This window comes from Vipera ursinii, assembly GCF_947247035.1.
Source record: "Vipera ursinii genome assembly, chromosome: 1".
NCBI classification, from domain to species: Eukaryota; Metazoa; Chordata; class Lepidosauria; order Squamata; family Viperidae; genus Vipera; species Vipera ursinii.
Genome location: NC_139512.1, coordinates 74,673,467 through 74,687,260, shown reverse-complemented (window position 1 = coordinate 74,687,260; position 13,794 = coordinate 74,673,467). Strand labels below are relative to the sequence as shown.

The 13,794-nt window shown below is 44.4% G+C and overlaps 1 protein-coding gene and 1 pseudogene across 2 annotated transcripts in view; one reads left to right on the top strand and one right to left on the bottom strand.

Annotated features, from left to right (window-relative positions):
* ARFGAP2 (ARF GTPase activating protein 2) overlaps positions 1–1,542 on the bottom strand; it is a 17,650-nt gene extending 16,108 nt beyond the window's left edge. The window contains exons 1-2 of the mRNA XM_083348790.1: positions 1,331–1,542; positions 857–975 (exon numbers count right to left, since the gene is read on the bottom strand). Of these exons, the coding sequence (XP_083204916.1) occupies positions 857–975; positions 1,331–1,402 (191 nt within the window). The 5' untranslated portion in view covers positions 1,403–1,542. The remainder of the gene's footprint in view (positions 1–856; positions 976–1,330) is intronic.
* On the top strand, positions 1,485–13,794 carry LOC310636534 (annotated as a pseudogene). Its single transcript has 4 exons — positions 1,485–1,740; positions 1,855–1,958; positions 4,476–4,558; positions 12,867–13,794. The product of its transcript is annotated as an uncharacterized misc_RNA (transcript).

Below are 13,794 nucleotides of genomic sequence, written 5' to 3'. Positions count from 1 at the left end.
AAGATACAATATTAAGGACCAGAATTGTGCCACCTGGTACATGTTTAAGACAACAAAATTGCAGGATAGAAAACAATAGGGAGTTTAAAAACCATTATGCTAATCTACTCAAGAATGTATACACTGATACAGTTATTTGATATGACAGAGACCAGGATTGGGGGAATAAGATAGTACCAAGTTAGCTGTCCTTGATCATCTGTCAAACCTAAATTATTAATTCAACCGAAACAATCGCCTAGGCAGGGGGTTGGAATGGAAGACCTCCAAGGTCCCTTCCAACCGTTATTCTATTCTATTCTGTTCTAAAATATGTAAAGGATTCTGCAGGTATACAGAAAATAAAGCTCAACTGTCCTCTTACTTGCAGGTAATTAAGCTAGATCGGCTCGATACAAAAACATTCTTACTTATGTAATCAGGCAAACGATGTGGAGTGTTAATTCATCTAAGCAGCTCTGGATACTATTTTTATTTTTTTATTTATTTTAATTCCATTTATATCCCGCCCTTCTCCGAAGACTCAGGGCGGCTTACAATTTAAGCACAAACCAAAGTGCTTAGCAGCAGCCTTCATTCTATGTATATGCCTGCTTATTAGGGCTTTCGCCCCCCCCCCAAGCGGCATTATTACAAAGTCAGCTTATTGTCCCCAACAATCTGGGTCCTCATTTAATAATAATAATAAACCTTTATTGTCAAAGTACAACATGTACTTTTACCTACCTCAGAAGGATGGAAGGCTGAGTCAACCTTGAGCCTGGTGGGACGCGAACCTGCACTAATTGCAGGCAGCTGGTGTTACTTAAGGAGGCCTTAGCCCACTGGCTTTAGCCGACATCCAAGCACGACTTACCGAATGAAGCTGACATGAACGCCCAGCGAGCGGTGGATTCCGGAACAGTCGATACAAAGAAACACCCCATAGGTGATACTGGCCCAGCTCGGGTTCTTTGCCCCGCAGTCAAAACAGGACTACAAGAAACACCAACGACAAAAAAAAGGTTTAAGTTGAAAATTAACGGATCTCTCAGAAAGGGAGAAGCCGGCTCGTGGTCTCTTAAACCGAAGCCGTCACCTAGGCAACCACTCGCTCCCGATTAGCGGCTGCTACTAAGATGCCGGACCGCTACGCGACAACCACTCGACTCGAAGGCTCATTTCCTTCGAGCCTGCTACAATCGGGTGCGGAGTCAAGCGGTTACCGGCCAGGACGGCCGGGCGGGGAGAGAGAGAGAGAGAGAGAGACGGGTCAATTCCGCTCTGAAACGTCTCGTGAACCGGACAACCCCCATCGAGCAGTCAGCCCACACGCTTTAAACGTCGTTACCTTATTGGCTGGCGCAGCTCGCAGACGCTTGAAAAGGGTCTGAATTTCCGTCCGGCTGGGCCCCGCCGCCATGTTTTCTTTCTCCCAGCATTCGCAGTGCTCGGCAGCCGCTCACAACGTGGGCCAATCCGCGTGAGGGGGCGGGCTTCTACGGATGGGTCCCTCTCAGGCTCAGTTCGGAGCGCGGAGCGCCATCGACGCTCGGGGCAAAGTATTTGGCGAGAACCAGGATGACTACCTGCCAAGTTACTGGGGAACAGAGAGGACCAGGCCCAAAGCCTGTTCTGCCACCAAGTGCCCCAATTGGGACGCTCGACTGAACCGTGGAAACGGTTTATTTTTCCACAGGTCTGAAGAACTACCGCGGCCTTGTCTTGCCCTCCAAGCCTTCGACCACTCAAAAGGGGTGGGTGGGTGGGTCCCGCGTGCTGAGGGCGGGGCCTAATCAGAGGGGGTGGGGCCTTGTGACAGGTCCTGTGCAGGGATTGAATTTCTTTCCTTCTGTCGGCTTTCCCAAAGCTGAGAGCTGAGGAAGAAATGGATGTTGGCTGTGAATGGGGTTGAACCAGGCTCCGAGAAATTGTGGATCCCCTGCTGTCTGGCGCCTGCCTGTGCTCTCAGCACTTAAGTCAGGGGTCTTCAAACTTGGCCCTTTTATGACTTGTGGACTTCAACTCCCAGAATTCCTCAGCCAGCATGAGGAATTCTGGGAGTTGAAGTCCACAAGTCATAAAAGGGCCAAGTTTGAAGACCCCTGACTTAAGTCAAGAGGAGTTTGAGATTGACGGGAGAAACAGAAAAGATTGAAGGCTGGAGTGATCCCATCTTTGTTTTCCTTTTAAGTCAGGGGTCTTCAAAGTTGGCCCTTTTATGACTTGTGGACTTCCAGAATTCCTCAGCCAGTGTGCCTGGCTGAGGAATTCTGGGAGTTGAAGTTCAGAAGTCATAAAAGGGCCACGTTTGAAGACCCCTGCTTTAAGTTATAATTTATTATTTCAATTTGTGTGGCTGCCTGTCTCGCAAGCGACCCTGGGCAGCAAACAATCTTAAAATCCATCATGAGTACAAAAATCAAAACACAGCAGCCAAAGAGGAGGTTGTTAACAATCTATGGTTGTTAGTACAATGGGGAGAAAGGACCCTTCAGTATGCTAATTCAGGGCTGCCGCAACACAGAATTTGCAAGTTATGCAATGCAGAAAGGTTCCATGACACAGAGGGTGCCAAATTACATTTTAAAAATTCTTAAATTTTTCACACTAACCATGTGTGCTCATTTACATTAGACTTAACTTCTTCTGGAACAAGGGGTGTATGTTAATTCAGAGAAACCATATGCCTTGCACAATCTGAAACTATCCCTGCCTCCAGTTCACATATTGCTGTAGTGCCAGGAAGCTCAGCCTCACAAATGTGAGCTGTGCCAAGCTGCTTTCTGTGCAATGACACAGGTGTCTTACAGGTCAGGGGTGGCCCTGTACTGTGAATATTGCATGTCAGTCTCAGTCTATTATATAATAATATATATTATTACCTAAACCTAATATTTTAATTAATTTTCTTAGGGGATTTCTGAGACGAGAACTACCTCGTTCAAGGTATTCGTTGGAGCAATTACAAAACAGACCTAAGTACCAACCTCCTACTCAGAACTGCAGAAGTTAATGGGCTCTTGATCACTGTAGTTTTTTGATAATGGAGACTATTCACAATATGAACTTGTGAAGCAACTTTAAGTGAATCAGTTCACTGGGTAGGGAGTTTTGTTATATTTCCATGGAAAGCAAGTTTCTGCATGCTCTGTTTCTTTCCTGCAATTGACATCCTTTTAACTGGAGATAATCAGGGTGCGTCCTGGGAGTGTCTGTTACAAAATAAGCACGTCCTAAGGGCATAAGTAGAGCCTGGTAATCCCCAGATCAAACCTTTCAAATGTCCTCCTCCCTCAGTAGCGAGACCCCTTCTCCAGGATACAAACTTGAAAACTACCAGAGAAAGGTCACATGGCTGCTTTTTCCTGGTGCTACTGACACTGCACCTTGCAAGGGTCCCCATTTACCTCTTCTGTCCCCACAAAGTATCCTTTCTCCAGCTCAGGAGAAGATAATGGTAGGGATAGTAGTACTGCTGCTGAGGCTGAAGTGACAGCTGGCTTAGGAACCAGAACAGAGAAAGAGACAGCGTAGTAGCAGTAATTCTTCCTTCTGTATTGCTTCTCTGCTGCGGTTTCTGTAATGTATTGGGCCTTGTTTTACTGAGTGTACCAGGTGGGTTTTGAACGCTAGAAGGTTGCTTAAGCAAGAAGCTAATGGCCCCCAGCTCCTCAGACAGCCCATCTCCAGGGCTGCTATTGATTGCCTCTAGGGCGGCAATAGGTTGCCTTAAACCAGGGGTAGGCAACCTCGGCTCTTTTATAACTCATGGACTTCAACTCAGCTATGCTGACTCAGGAATTCTGGGAATTGAAGTCCATGAGTCATAAAAGAGGTGAAGTTGCCTACCCCTGCTTTAAACCTATTGACCGCCACCTAGAGGCCAGGGTATAAATAGCTGCATTTGCAGCCCTGTTCCCCAGTTCAGTTCCTGTTCTTCAATAAAAGCATGTTTCTGCCTGAACTCACTCACCTCGTCTCTTCATTCAAGAACCTAGTACACTACAGTTTCTGTTGGGGCTCTATGCAAAAATGTGAATGCCAAGCAATTGTGAGGCTCTTAAGGCTGGAAAGGTCTTTCCAGGATGGTGTCTTTTGTGGGATTTTATGCTGACTTCAGCCCAATTGCATGTCCATTAAATATCTCCCGATTGTCCTATGGTGGCTGTCTCCTCTTTTTTCATTATTGGTACACTCCTGTCTTTATCCTTCTGCAATGGGTGTCATTAGAAAACTAAACTAGTTTCATTAGAAAGCTACAGTGTTTGATATTTTCCTATGAAACAACTTTCCAACTGCACAACCGATAGATTGGGCAAAACAATTGTCTTCTCTCTGACATATTGCTCTGCATGTGTTATGTGTAATACAGGTGGATCTTGTTTAGTGACCGCAATTGGAATCGGTTGTTAAATAAAGCTGTGGCTAAGTAAAAATCAAACACAACCACAATTGTGCTTATAATTTTATTTCAGCTTTCCTTTGCTTTACAGCATCAGAAGGATACTGCCTCAAACAGCCAAGTGAGCTGAAATGTCAGGGAAGATTTTTGGAACTCAACACACAGGGAAGCCGAGTAAGACAGCAAATCTTACAGTCTTCTTTTTTCCCCATTCCCCTGCCCTTTGGTATGCTCATCCTGACTCTGGGATAATTAGAAAGAAAAATAATGTTTATTTACATTCATTGGAGAGAAGGGATTTCAAGATAATAAACAAACATTCCAAACACTGTGCTGTTGAGTAAGCTGCCAGCCACTTAGGACTCAAAGCCTTTACTGTGAAATTAATTAGGGTCTTGTCAATTTAAGGGATCATTTCCCAACTGGCCCAAAATTCTAATCAATTAAGATCATAGAGCTGAGCAAGCTGTTAACTTCTGTCTAGGGGTGTCAAAGTGGCGGCCTGCAGACCGGATGTGTCGAACACAGGCCATGCACACCCCAGCATCACAAAGGCAAAAAAAAAAGTCACGATACATCACATGACGCAATTGAGTCTGACACCCGTGCCTTAGCACTTTTAGTGATCCCTTGTGCCTTGGAGAAAAACAGCTCAGGAAGACAGAAATCTGCTCTGGGAGGGGAGAAAAAGGGAAAAAAGAGTGACTCCTACAAGTAGTATTCATGTTCTGATTAGCACCTAACTAAGACTACTGTAATTCACTGTCTGTGGGGCTGTATTTGAAGATCACTTACAAATTGCAAATGGTAAATCGGTTAGCCAGGTGGCCAAATAACTCTTTTAAAGTATTTAGTAGCAGGATATTTTGCCTCCTAATTTCATAATATTTGTGGTTTTTGAATTCTTCATTGACAATCTTGAGTGGAAACATGTATATAAATTTACATTTTACATCCAGAAAGGTGACATGGTAAGCATCAGTGTTACGAGGTTCATAGTATCAGATTGGTTCATGTCTTTCTATACAAGGAAGTGGCCAGCCTCTGCCTGGCTTCTGTAGAGACCACAGCCAAAATTCTCATAGTTCCTGTCACTATATAACATTGCACGGATGTTTTGATGCATGCTGATACGGATTTTAAAAAATGTGAGCCCATTATGTCTGATTTTGCCATAATAGGAATATTACACATACTTGTTCAGAGCACTGATGCTTTCTCAATTCCCTATAGTTGGTATCTGAAATCAGCAGTTTGTAACTTGGCCAGACCACCACTTTCATAGTAAGACCTGAATTGAACTTCTAGGGAAAGCTTGTGCTCCAGTCCAGACGGTTATATACAGTACTGTAAGCCTATGCTTTGTATCAATTCAAGGATGCAGTGAATAAGTAGGGTGTTCCCTTGCATAATCCGTGAAGAAAGAGGTAGACATTTAAAAATGATTCCAATTCATCTTGTATTTGCCAATGAAATTGTCGTGTAAAATATTTCTGGTGACTTTATAAAACATCTATTTCCCTGCCACAGGGCAGAATTGATTCACCCTGGCCATCTTCTGGGATGTTGTTCTACTTTCCGGTCTAGTCTGTTGTCCTAAAATTTCCTGATGACTTCTCAGGCAAGTACTAACAAGGCCTGACTCCTGTTGAACTTCCAAGCCTAGGCAAGGCTAGCCAGGTGCCACCAACTTTCCAGCCTCTCTAACAAGGGACAACACCCAATCAGAAATGTATTGATAAACAAAATCAGTCTGTTGAAATAATTGACCCTGCCCAGTAGGTGGCAGCTCTTTTCTCCAATTCCAAGCAAACAAACTGTCAAGACAGATCAAAGCTAAAAATCTTTATCCTAATTCTTCTAATGCGAAGGATGAGCACACCAATATGGGATTTCCACCAATGTGAATTATAGTGTAAGACTGTTATAAAAATACAAGTTTTCTACTGCATGAATTCATGATGATGTTTGGATTTTAAAACCCTACTTCTTAAAGATCTAGCAATAACCAATCTCTCTTAATAGTTGTGCCTTAGAGAGATTTTTCCTGGCCAGATTTGCATGTCATGTTTTCCTATTGACATTTGTTTTCAGCTATATTCAGGATCAGTTTTTGATCTATTTAGGTTGAGTCCACATACAATCAGTAAGCCAGATTAGTGGTTTGTTAGTTTTAAAGTATATATATGAAAATTATATTGGATGAACTTAGCCATTTTAGGTTATACAATCATGGCTTATGGTTTATAGCTTAACCATTAAATCTGTAACACAACATCCAAAAATGCCATCTGCAAAATGGCACTCACAGAACCCTAAAATAAAAGATATATTTAATAAAGTTTGCTTTATATATTATCAAATGGGTAACAATATTTCATAAAATATAGGTAACAGCCTTTGCTTACCAACAGCCTCATTTAACAATTGTTCCATACTACAACAGTGTGAAAACCAGCTTTGTGACTAATCCTTCCATTTATTGCTGTCGCAGAGTCCTGGGATCACATAATCACCATTCACCTGCTTCCCAAACACTTGGATAGAGTTAATGGAGGGCATGGAAGTAAAAATGTTGCAGTCGTGTGATGTTTTCTTAATGACTGCGGTGCTTAACAACCAAATAGGAAGTGGCATCGTAAGTCCATGATGGTCCCATGATTTTCCACTTAGCAACTTTGTTGGTTAGTGACGGAGTAGACAATCCCAACTGTGGTCACTAAGTGAGTACTTGTCTGAAGTTCATTTTAAAGTGACTGAAATCATACAAGATTTCTAAATCATATAATGTGAGTCTAGCAAACTGTAGCTTCAATTAACAGAATGAAGGAAACTATCACTGCAGCATGTGAACCCAATTTAAGGATTGTTGATGAGAAGGCACAAATATATTTGAATAGTTTGATAGTCAGTTTAGTAGAGCAGGGAAGGTTGCTGGCCTAGAAGCCAGGAGATTATGAGTTCTAGTCCCACCGTAGCCATGAAAGCTATTTGGGTAACTTTGGACCAGTTACTCTCTCTCAGCCCAGCCTACCTCACAGGGTTGTCATTGTGGGGAAAATAGGAAGGAAGGAAGGAAGGAAGGAAGGAGTATTATGTATGCTCACCACCTTGAGTTAATTATAATGTGATATAACAGCCACAAATAATAAGTAAATAGTTTCCACAAGGCATATGTTACATCCTGACTTAAGAGGCAAATCCTTTTTTCCCCACAGAGATGAGTTCTAGGTTTTCTTACAAACACAGTATTTTCTTCATCACTAGATGGCTTAGGTTCTGTATTTTATTTATTTATTTATTTATTTATTTATTAAATTTATATACCGCCCTATTCCCAAAGGACTCAGGGCGGTTCACAGGGCAAGTTAAAAACAATACAAAAAGAGAGAATAAAATACAATTAAATTAATACAAGCCCGCAAAATTAAGATAACATTAAAATTTAAATTTAAATAATAGAAACACTGCCCCTCAGAAATCATCCTCATTGTTTTTGCGTAACTTGACAAAATATTCTGGATTATATACACATATTCTGGACAGCCCTTAATTTCGTTGTGAGATACACAATGACAAGATATTCTATATGCTAAAGATCATGGTTCAAAATGGGATATCAAACTGGATTTAAGGATTCGCTTTTCTTTCAAAACAAACTGGAAAGAGAGATTCTTCCCCAGTACTGACTTTCAGACTGAGATATCAAATTTATGCCAACTCTAGTGATTTCTATTATTTTTGTGTTAATTAAGTAGATGTGGCTGCCTCCATTTATATAGCATAAATGTAAGAATTGTTGACATTAGCAATTCTTGTTTTCCTCGCACATGACAGGGCCAGCTTCCTGTTCATGACCTTTCCCTAGAAATCTGTGTTATTGTACAGCAAAGGGAAGCTTACTTTAGTGTTTCTGACAGTTGGACCCTTTCATTTTCCAATATGGCTTGGCAGTCTACTTTGTCCTAAAAGATTTATGGCCTTCAGACTCTTTCTTCCTTCCTTCCTGACCTTTCTCCCTACGCCTTCCACTAAGACAGGTTCCACATTCCACATAGCAGTTATTTGCTTTCTATCTTGGAATGGTGGCCTTCAGCAATAAAAGGGAAATAGGGGAGGGGGAAGTTGCAGGTGGTCATGTTTTTCCCTGTGAGTGTGTAGAAACATTCCCAGGGTGGAGTCCATTACTAAATGTTGTAAGAATTTAAACAGAGAAGACAGTTGTAAAGGAAAGGAATTAATTGGAAGAGTGAACTTAAAGCAGGGGTGTCAAACTGCCGGCCCATGGGCCGGATGCGTCGTGCCAAAACCACGCCCACCCCAGCTCCAGCAATGGGGGAAAAGTTGCGATACATCACGACACGTCACGTGACATTGTGAGTTTGACGCCCCTGACTTAAAGGAATGTCTTGTGTTGTGAATGAATGCTGGGAAACGTGGAAGGAAAGAGAAGAGGATGGCCAACAGCAAGGTGGATGGACTCAGTTGCAGTGGCGAAAGATGCATCATTGGAAGACCTGAAGGACCAGGTTGAGGGAGACATCTATGTATTTGGTTATTACTACAGCCCGATGGCACATACGCAGTCAATTGGGACAGACTGCTACAGACAAAATTCCCAGTGAACGCCACACAATAAAATGGAAACAATCCACGGGAATCCCATTCACAAACCATTTACAGATAGTCCTCATTTACTGACTGCAATTAGTTCTGATGGCCCAGTGAGCTCTTACCCCCCGTGGATAGGGCTCGCAACTTGGGAGTCCTTCTAGATTCACGGCTTACTTTGGAAGAGCATATAGTGGCCGTGACTAGGGGGGCTTTCGCCCAGGTTCGCCTGGTGCGCCAGTTGCGGCCCTATCTGAACCGGGATGCCCTGTGTACAGTCACTCATGCGCTCGTGACCTCTCGCCTTGACTACTGTAATGCTCTCTACATGGGGCTTCCCTTGAAGACCACTCGGAGGCTCCAACTGGTACAGAATGCGGCCGCGAGAGTTGTCTTGGGAGTTTCCCGGTACTCCCATGTTACACCTTTGCTCCGCGAGCTGCATTGGTTACCAGTTGTCTTTCGGGTGAGGTTCAAGGTGTTGGTTACGATCTTTAAGGCCCTACATGGCATGGGTCCGGGTTACCTCAGGGACCACCTGCTGCCGGCATCGACTCCCCTCCGCCCTGTGCGTTCCCACAGAGAGGGCCTCCTCAGGGTGCCGCCAGTCAGGGAATGTCGACTGGTGGCCCCCAGGGGGAGGGCCTTCTCTGTGGGGGCTCCGGCTTTATGGAATCAATTGCCGGTGGAGCTCCGGATGGCACCAGACCTTCGAACTTTCCGTCGGGGCCTGAAGACCCATCTGTTCGAATTAGCTGGTCTGGCCTGATGGGGGATTATGGGCTTTTAATTGTTTTTAATCTGTACTTCTGTTTTTAATTGGGCATGGATTTAATTCTTTTTAATTTTTGTATAGTGTTTCTTATGTATGCCCTGTGAACCGCCCTGAGTCCCACCAAGGAGAAGGGCGGTATATAAATCAAATAAACTATAACTATAACTATTAAGTGAAACGGTAGCTAAGTGAACATGTGACTGAGCAAGAGAGATGGTGCAAAGATCTCTAGCCGCTGCTGTTTCATTCAAATAAAGTTTTCCCATGTAGTGCTACGTATTTGAACTATTATTTTTCCCATGCCTTTTTCTTGGATGAGAAGCGAAACAACTTCAAGCAAAACAAGGTCCATTTGCCTTTTGAAAAAGCATCTTTGAGACAACCGTAACCCGGATGGCTGAGAATCTTCATAGACACGTTACTGAGCTGCTTTTCTCTGCAGGCTGACTCTAAAAAGTATCTCTAAAAAGTGCTAACTGCAAATTAACAAGCTCGGCTCTGTAGTCTTAATTTGTTGATTAGGACCCTTCCCCTGGTTAGCAGCTGCTGCCTGAAACTGACAAGGCCGTAATCAGTTTCACAGTGAAGGCTTTTGTTGTAAATGCGCACATTGGTCAGGAAGCCCGTGCCAATCGGGCTTCAGGCCGGGCTACAGCACGGAGACGGCATTGGTCGCTCTGATGAATGATCTCTGGAGGGCCCGGGACAGGGGCCATTCCTCTGTCCTAGTCTTATTAGACCTTTCGGCGGCTTTCGATACCATCGACCATGGTATCTTGCTGCGGCGCCTCAGGGGATTAGGAGTGGGAGGCACAGTTCTTCAGTGGTTCTCCTCCTATCTCCTGGGACGCTCGCAGTCGGTGTTGGCAGGAGGACAGAGGTCGACCCCGAGGCCTCTCGTTTGTGGAGTCCCTCAGGGGTCAGTTCTCTCGCCTCTCCTGTTCAACATCTACATGAAACTGCTAGGTGAGATCATTCGTGGTTTTGGAGTAGGGTACCATCAGTATGCTGATGACACCCAGCTTTTCATCTCAACCCCAAACAACATCAGTGATGCCCTCGACGTGATGTCCCGGTGCCTGGAAGCGGTTCGGGAATGGATGGGGAGAAACAGGCTTCAACTCAACCCGGACAAGACTGAACGGCTGCACATACCGGCATGCCAGGATACTCAGAGCATTCCAACCCTTAACATCGGGGGTGAGTTATTACCCCCTGTTGATAGGGCCCGCAACCTGGGTGTCCTCCTAAACTCACAGCTATCCTTGGAAGAGCACATAGGAGCTGTGACCAGGGGGGCCTTCACTCGGGTTCGACTGGTGCGCCAACTACGACCTTATCTGGACCTGGATGCCTTACGTACAGTCACCCATGCACTTGTGACCTCTCGCCTTGACTACTGTAACGCTCTCTACATGGGGCTGCCCTTGAGAGCCACTCGGAAGCTTCAACTGGTGCAGAGTGCAGCTGCACGAACACTTTTGGGGGCCTCCCGATACTCCCATATCACGCCTCTCCTCCGTGAGCTGCACTGGCTTCCGGTTGCCTTCCGAGTGAAATTCAAGGTACTAATGATGACATACAAAGCCCTACATGGCATGGGTCCGGATTACCTACGGGAGCACCTTCTGCCAACGTCAACACCCCTCCGTCCTGTGCGCTCCCACAGAGAGGGTCTCCTCAGGGTGCCACCGGTCAAAGAATGCCGGCTGGTGGCCCCCAGGGGGAGGGCATTCTCAGTGGGTGCGCCAACCCTCTGGAACTGCCTGCCTACCGAAATCCGGATGGCCCCCGACCTTCGCAGCTTCCGGCGCGACTTAAAAACTTACTTGTTCCAGCAGTCCGGCCTGGCCTGATAGCTCTTGGGGTTTCATTTGTTTTTACTATTGTTTAATTGTATACCTACCTTCCTCTGTACACCGCCCCGAGTCCCTCGGGAGAAGGGCGGTATATAAAAACAAACAAACAAATAAATAAATAAAATGATTGTTTTATTACTATTATATTTGCAGACAGTTGCTAAATGAGAACTGTCTGTATTTATTATACACCTTTTAGCCTTTTTTTAAACCTAAAAATAATTTCGTGGTGGCTTACAAGTATAGTCATAAGCAAAAACATAAAAGCGATAAATATTTAAAAATGAAGGCAACAATTACGAAGGATCTCTTTAATGTATTTAAACATATGATACAGTATACTTTGAATTGTTGGCACCTTGCCAAAATAGCTCATAATCTAACAATGTGGCAGGATGCCGTCATGTTTGGAATAAGGAGATCAAACATATATGCACCTAATTTAAATGGAGGCTTCAGGTATTTGAATAGATTTTTTTTAATTAGAACATTTAAGAAAAATATTTTCTGTTATTTTGTGTTCTATTCTTCAGCTGACATAGTCCCAGAAGAGGGGCCCTGATATGTTAACATGTCAAATTGAACAGCGATTTGTTGTCATGAGCAATCAGAAGACTGGGTTCATCCAGCATGCAGAGCCATTAACCTTAATTCTTCCAGTTTTAGGACAATAGAAAGGGGCACAATATCTTGAAAGAAATTCCTGTGACATCACAAAGAACGTTAGATCTATCACCTATTTTTGTTATGTTGCAATGTATGGCAGTGAAAGTTGGACCATAAGAAAGGCTGAGCGCCAAAGAATTGAAGCCTTTGAACTCTGGTGCTGGAGAAGACTCCTGCGAGTCCCTTGGACTGCAAGGCGATCAAACCGGTCAGTCCTAGAGATCAACCCTGACTACTCTTTAGAAGGCCAGATCCTGAAGCTAAAACTCAAATTCTTTGGCCACCTAATGAGGAGGAAGGACTCACTGGAGAAGAGCCTAATGCTGGGAAAGATTGAGGGCAATAGAAGAAGGGGACGACAGAGAATGAGGTGGCTGGATGGAGTCACTGAAGCGGTAGGCGTGAGCCTAAATGGACTCCAGAAGATGGTAGAGGACAGGAAGGCCTGGAGGAACATTGTCCATAGGGTCGCGATGGGTCGGACACGACTTCGCAACTAACAACAATTTTTTGTTATATTTGTGTTATCTTCTTTATAGAACGGTGACTGCTGTTTTTGCTGCATGAGCAGCTGTTAACGTCCATGGAGAGGGCCTTAGAGCACTACTGTCCCTCACCAATGCTCTGCAATAAATATGAGAATGTAATTCACAAACTGCACACAACTAGTAGGGAGCTACTGTGGCTAAGTAATCATCGCTGGGGATTTTTTGGCTTTCTAGTGAAACAGCCTTCAGTGGATGATGCAAACTCATTTACTGGCAAAACCCATTGCTTATCTGCCCCCCTGGTTGGTGGATTCTGGATCCCTTGGAGTGGTGCAGGCATAAAGCAGGCATGTGGCCACAAAGAGATTACCACTCCAGGGAATTTCCAAAGTGCATAAAAGCTTATCTTGAACCGAGCTATTTTCTCTGAGCCTTGACCCACCCAACCAACTAGACCTATCTTTAGGCAGACAAAGTAGTTTGCAGATGCAAGCCTCCTAGCCTTTGGGCAAATATGGCAGTTGCCCTGGGGTTCAAAGCTTCTCCAAAAGATGGACAAGTGTCATGTTACGCCCAGCCTTTCAGGCTGAACTTGAGAAGGATATAACTCCCTATTTCTTGTGCAGCTCTGAGAAAACTGCTGCCACTCCTGCCCTGTGCCGAGTGTTGTGCTGTACTCTTGAGCCCTTGTAAAGAACTGCCTTGATGTGCTTTGATGTGTGCCAAGAGCCAGGGGAGTAACTGCCTCCCATCAAAGTCTGTACAGAGTGATTCACAGAGCCAAGCAAGTAACTGTCCCTTCTCCCTGCTTCTTCCAAAGCTCCAGCCCATCCGACTGCTTAGCTGCACAAGAATTGGCTATATTGGCAAATGCGAGCGAGGAACCTGATCTTTTCACGTCCCTGAACAAATCATCTCTTTGAAAGCAATTCTGCTGCAACTTGTGCACACCTCCTTAGAGCTGTGGTTTCAGATAGTGCAAGGAGCACAGACTACGCTTTTGATTTGTGA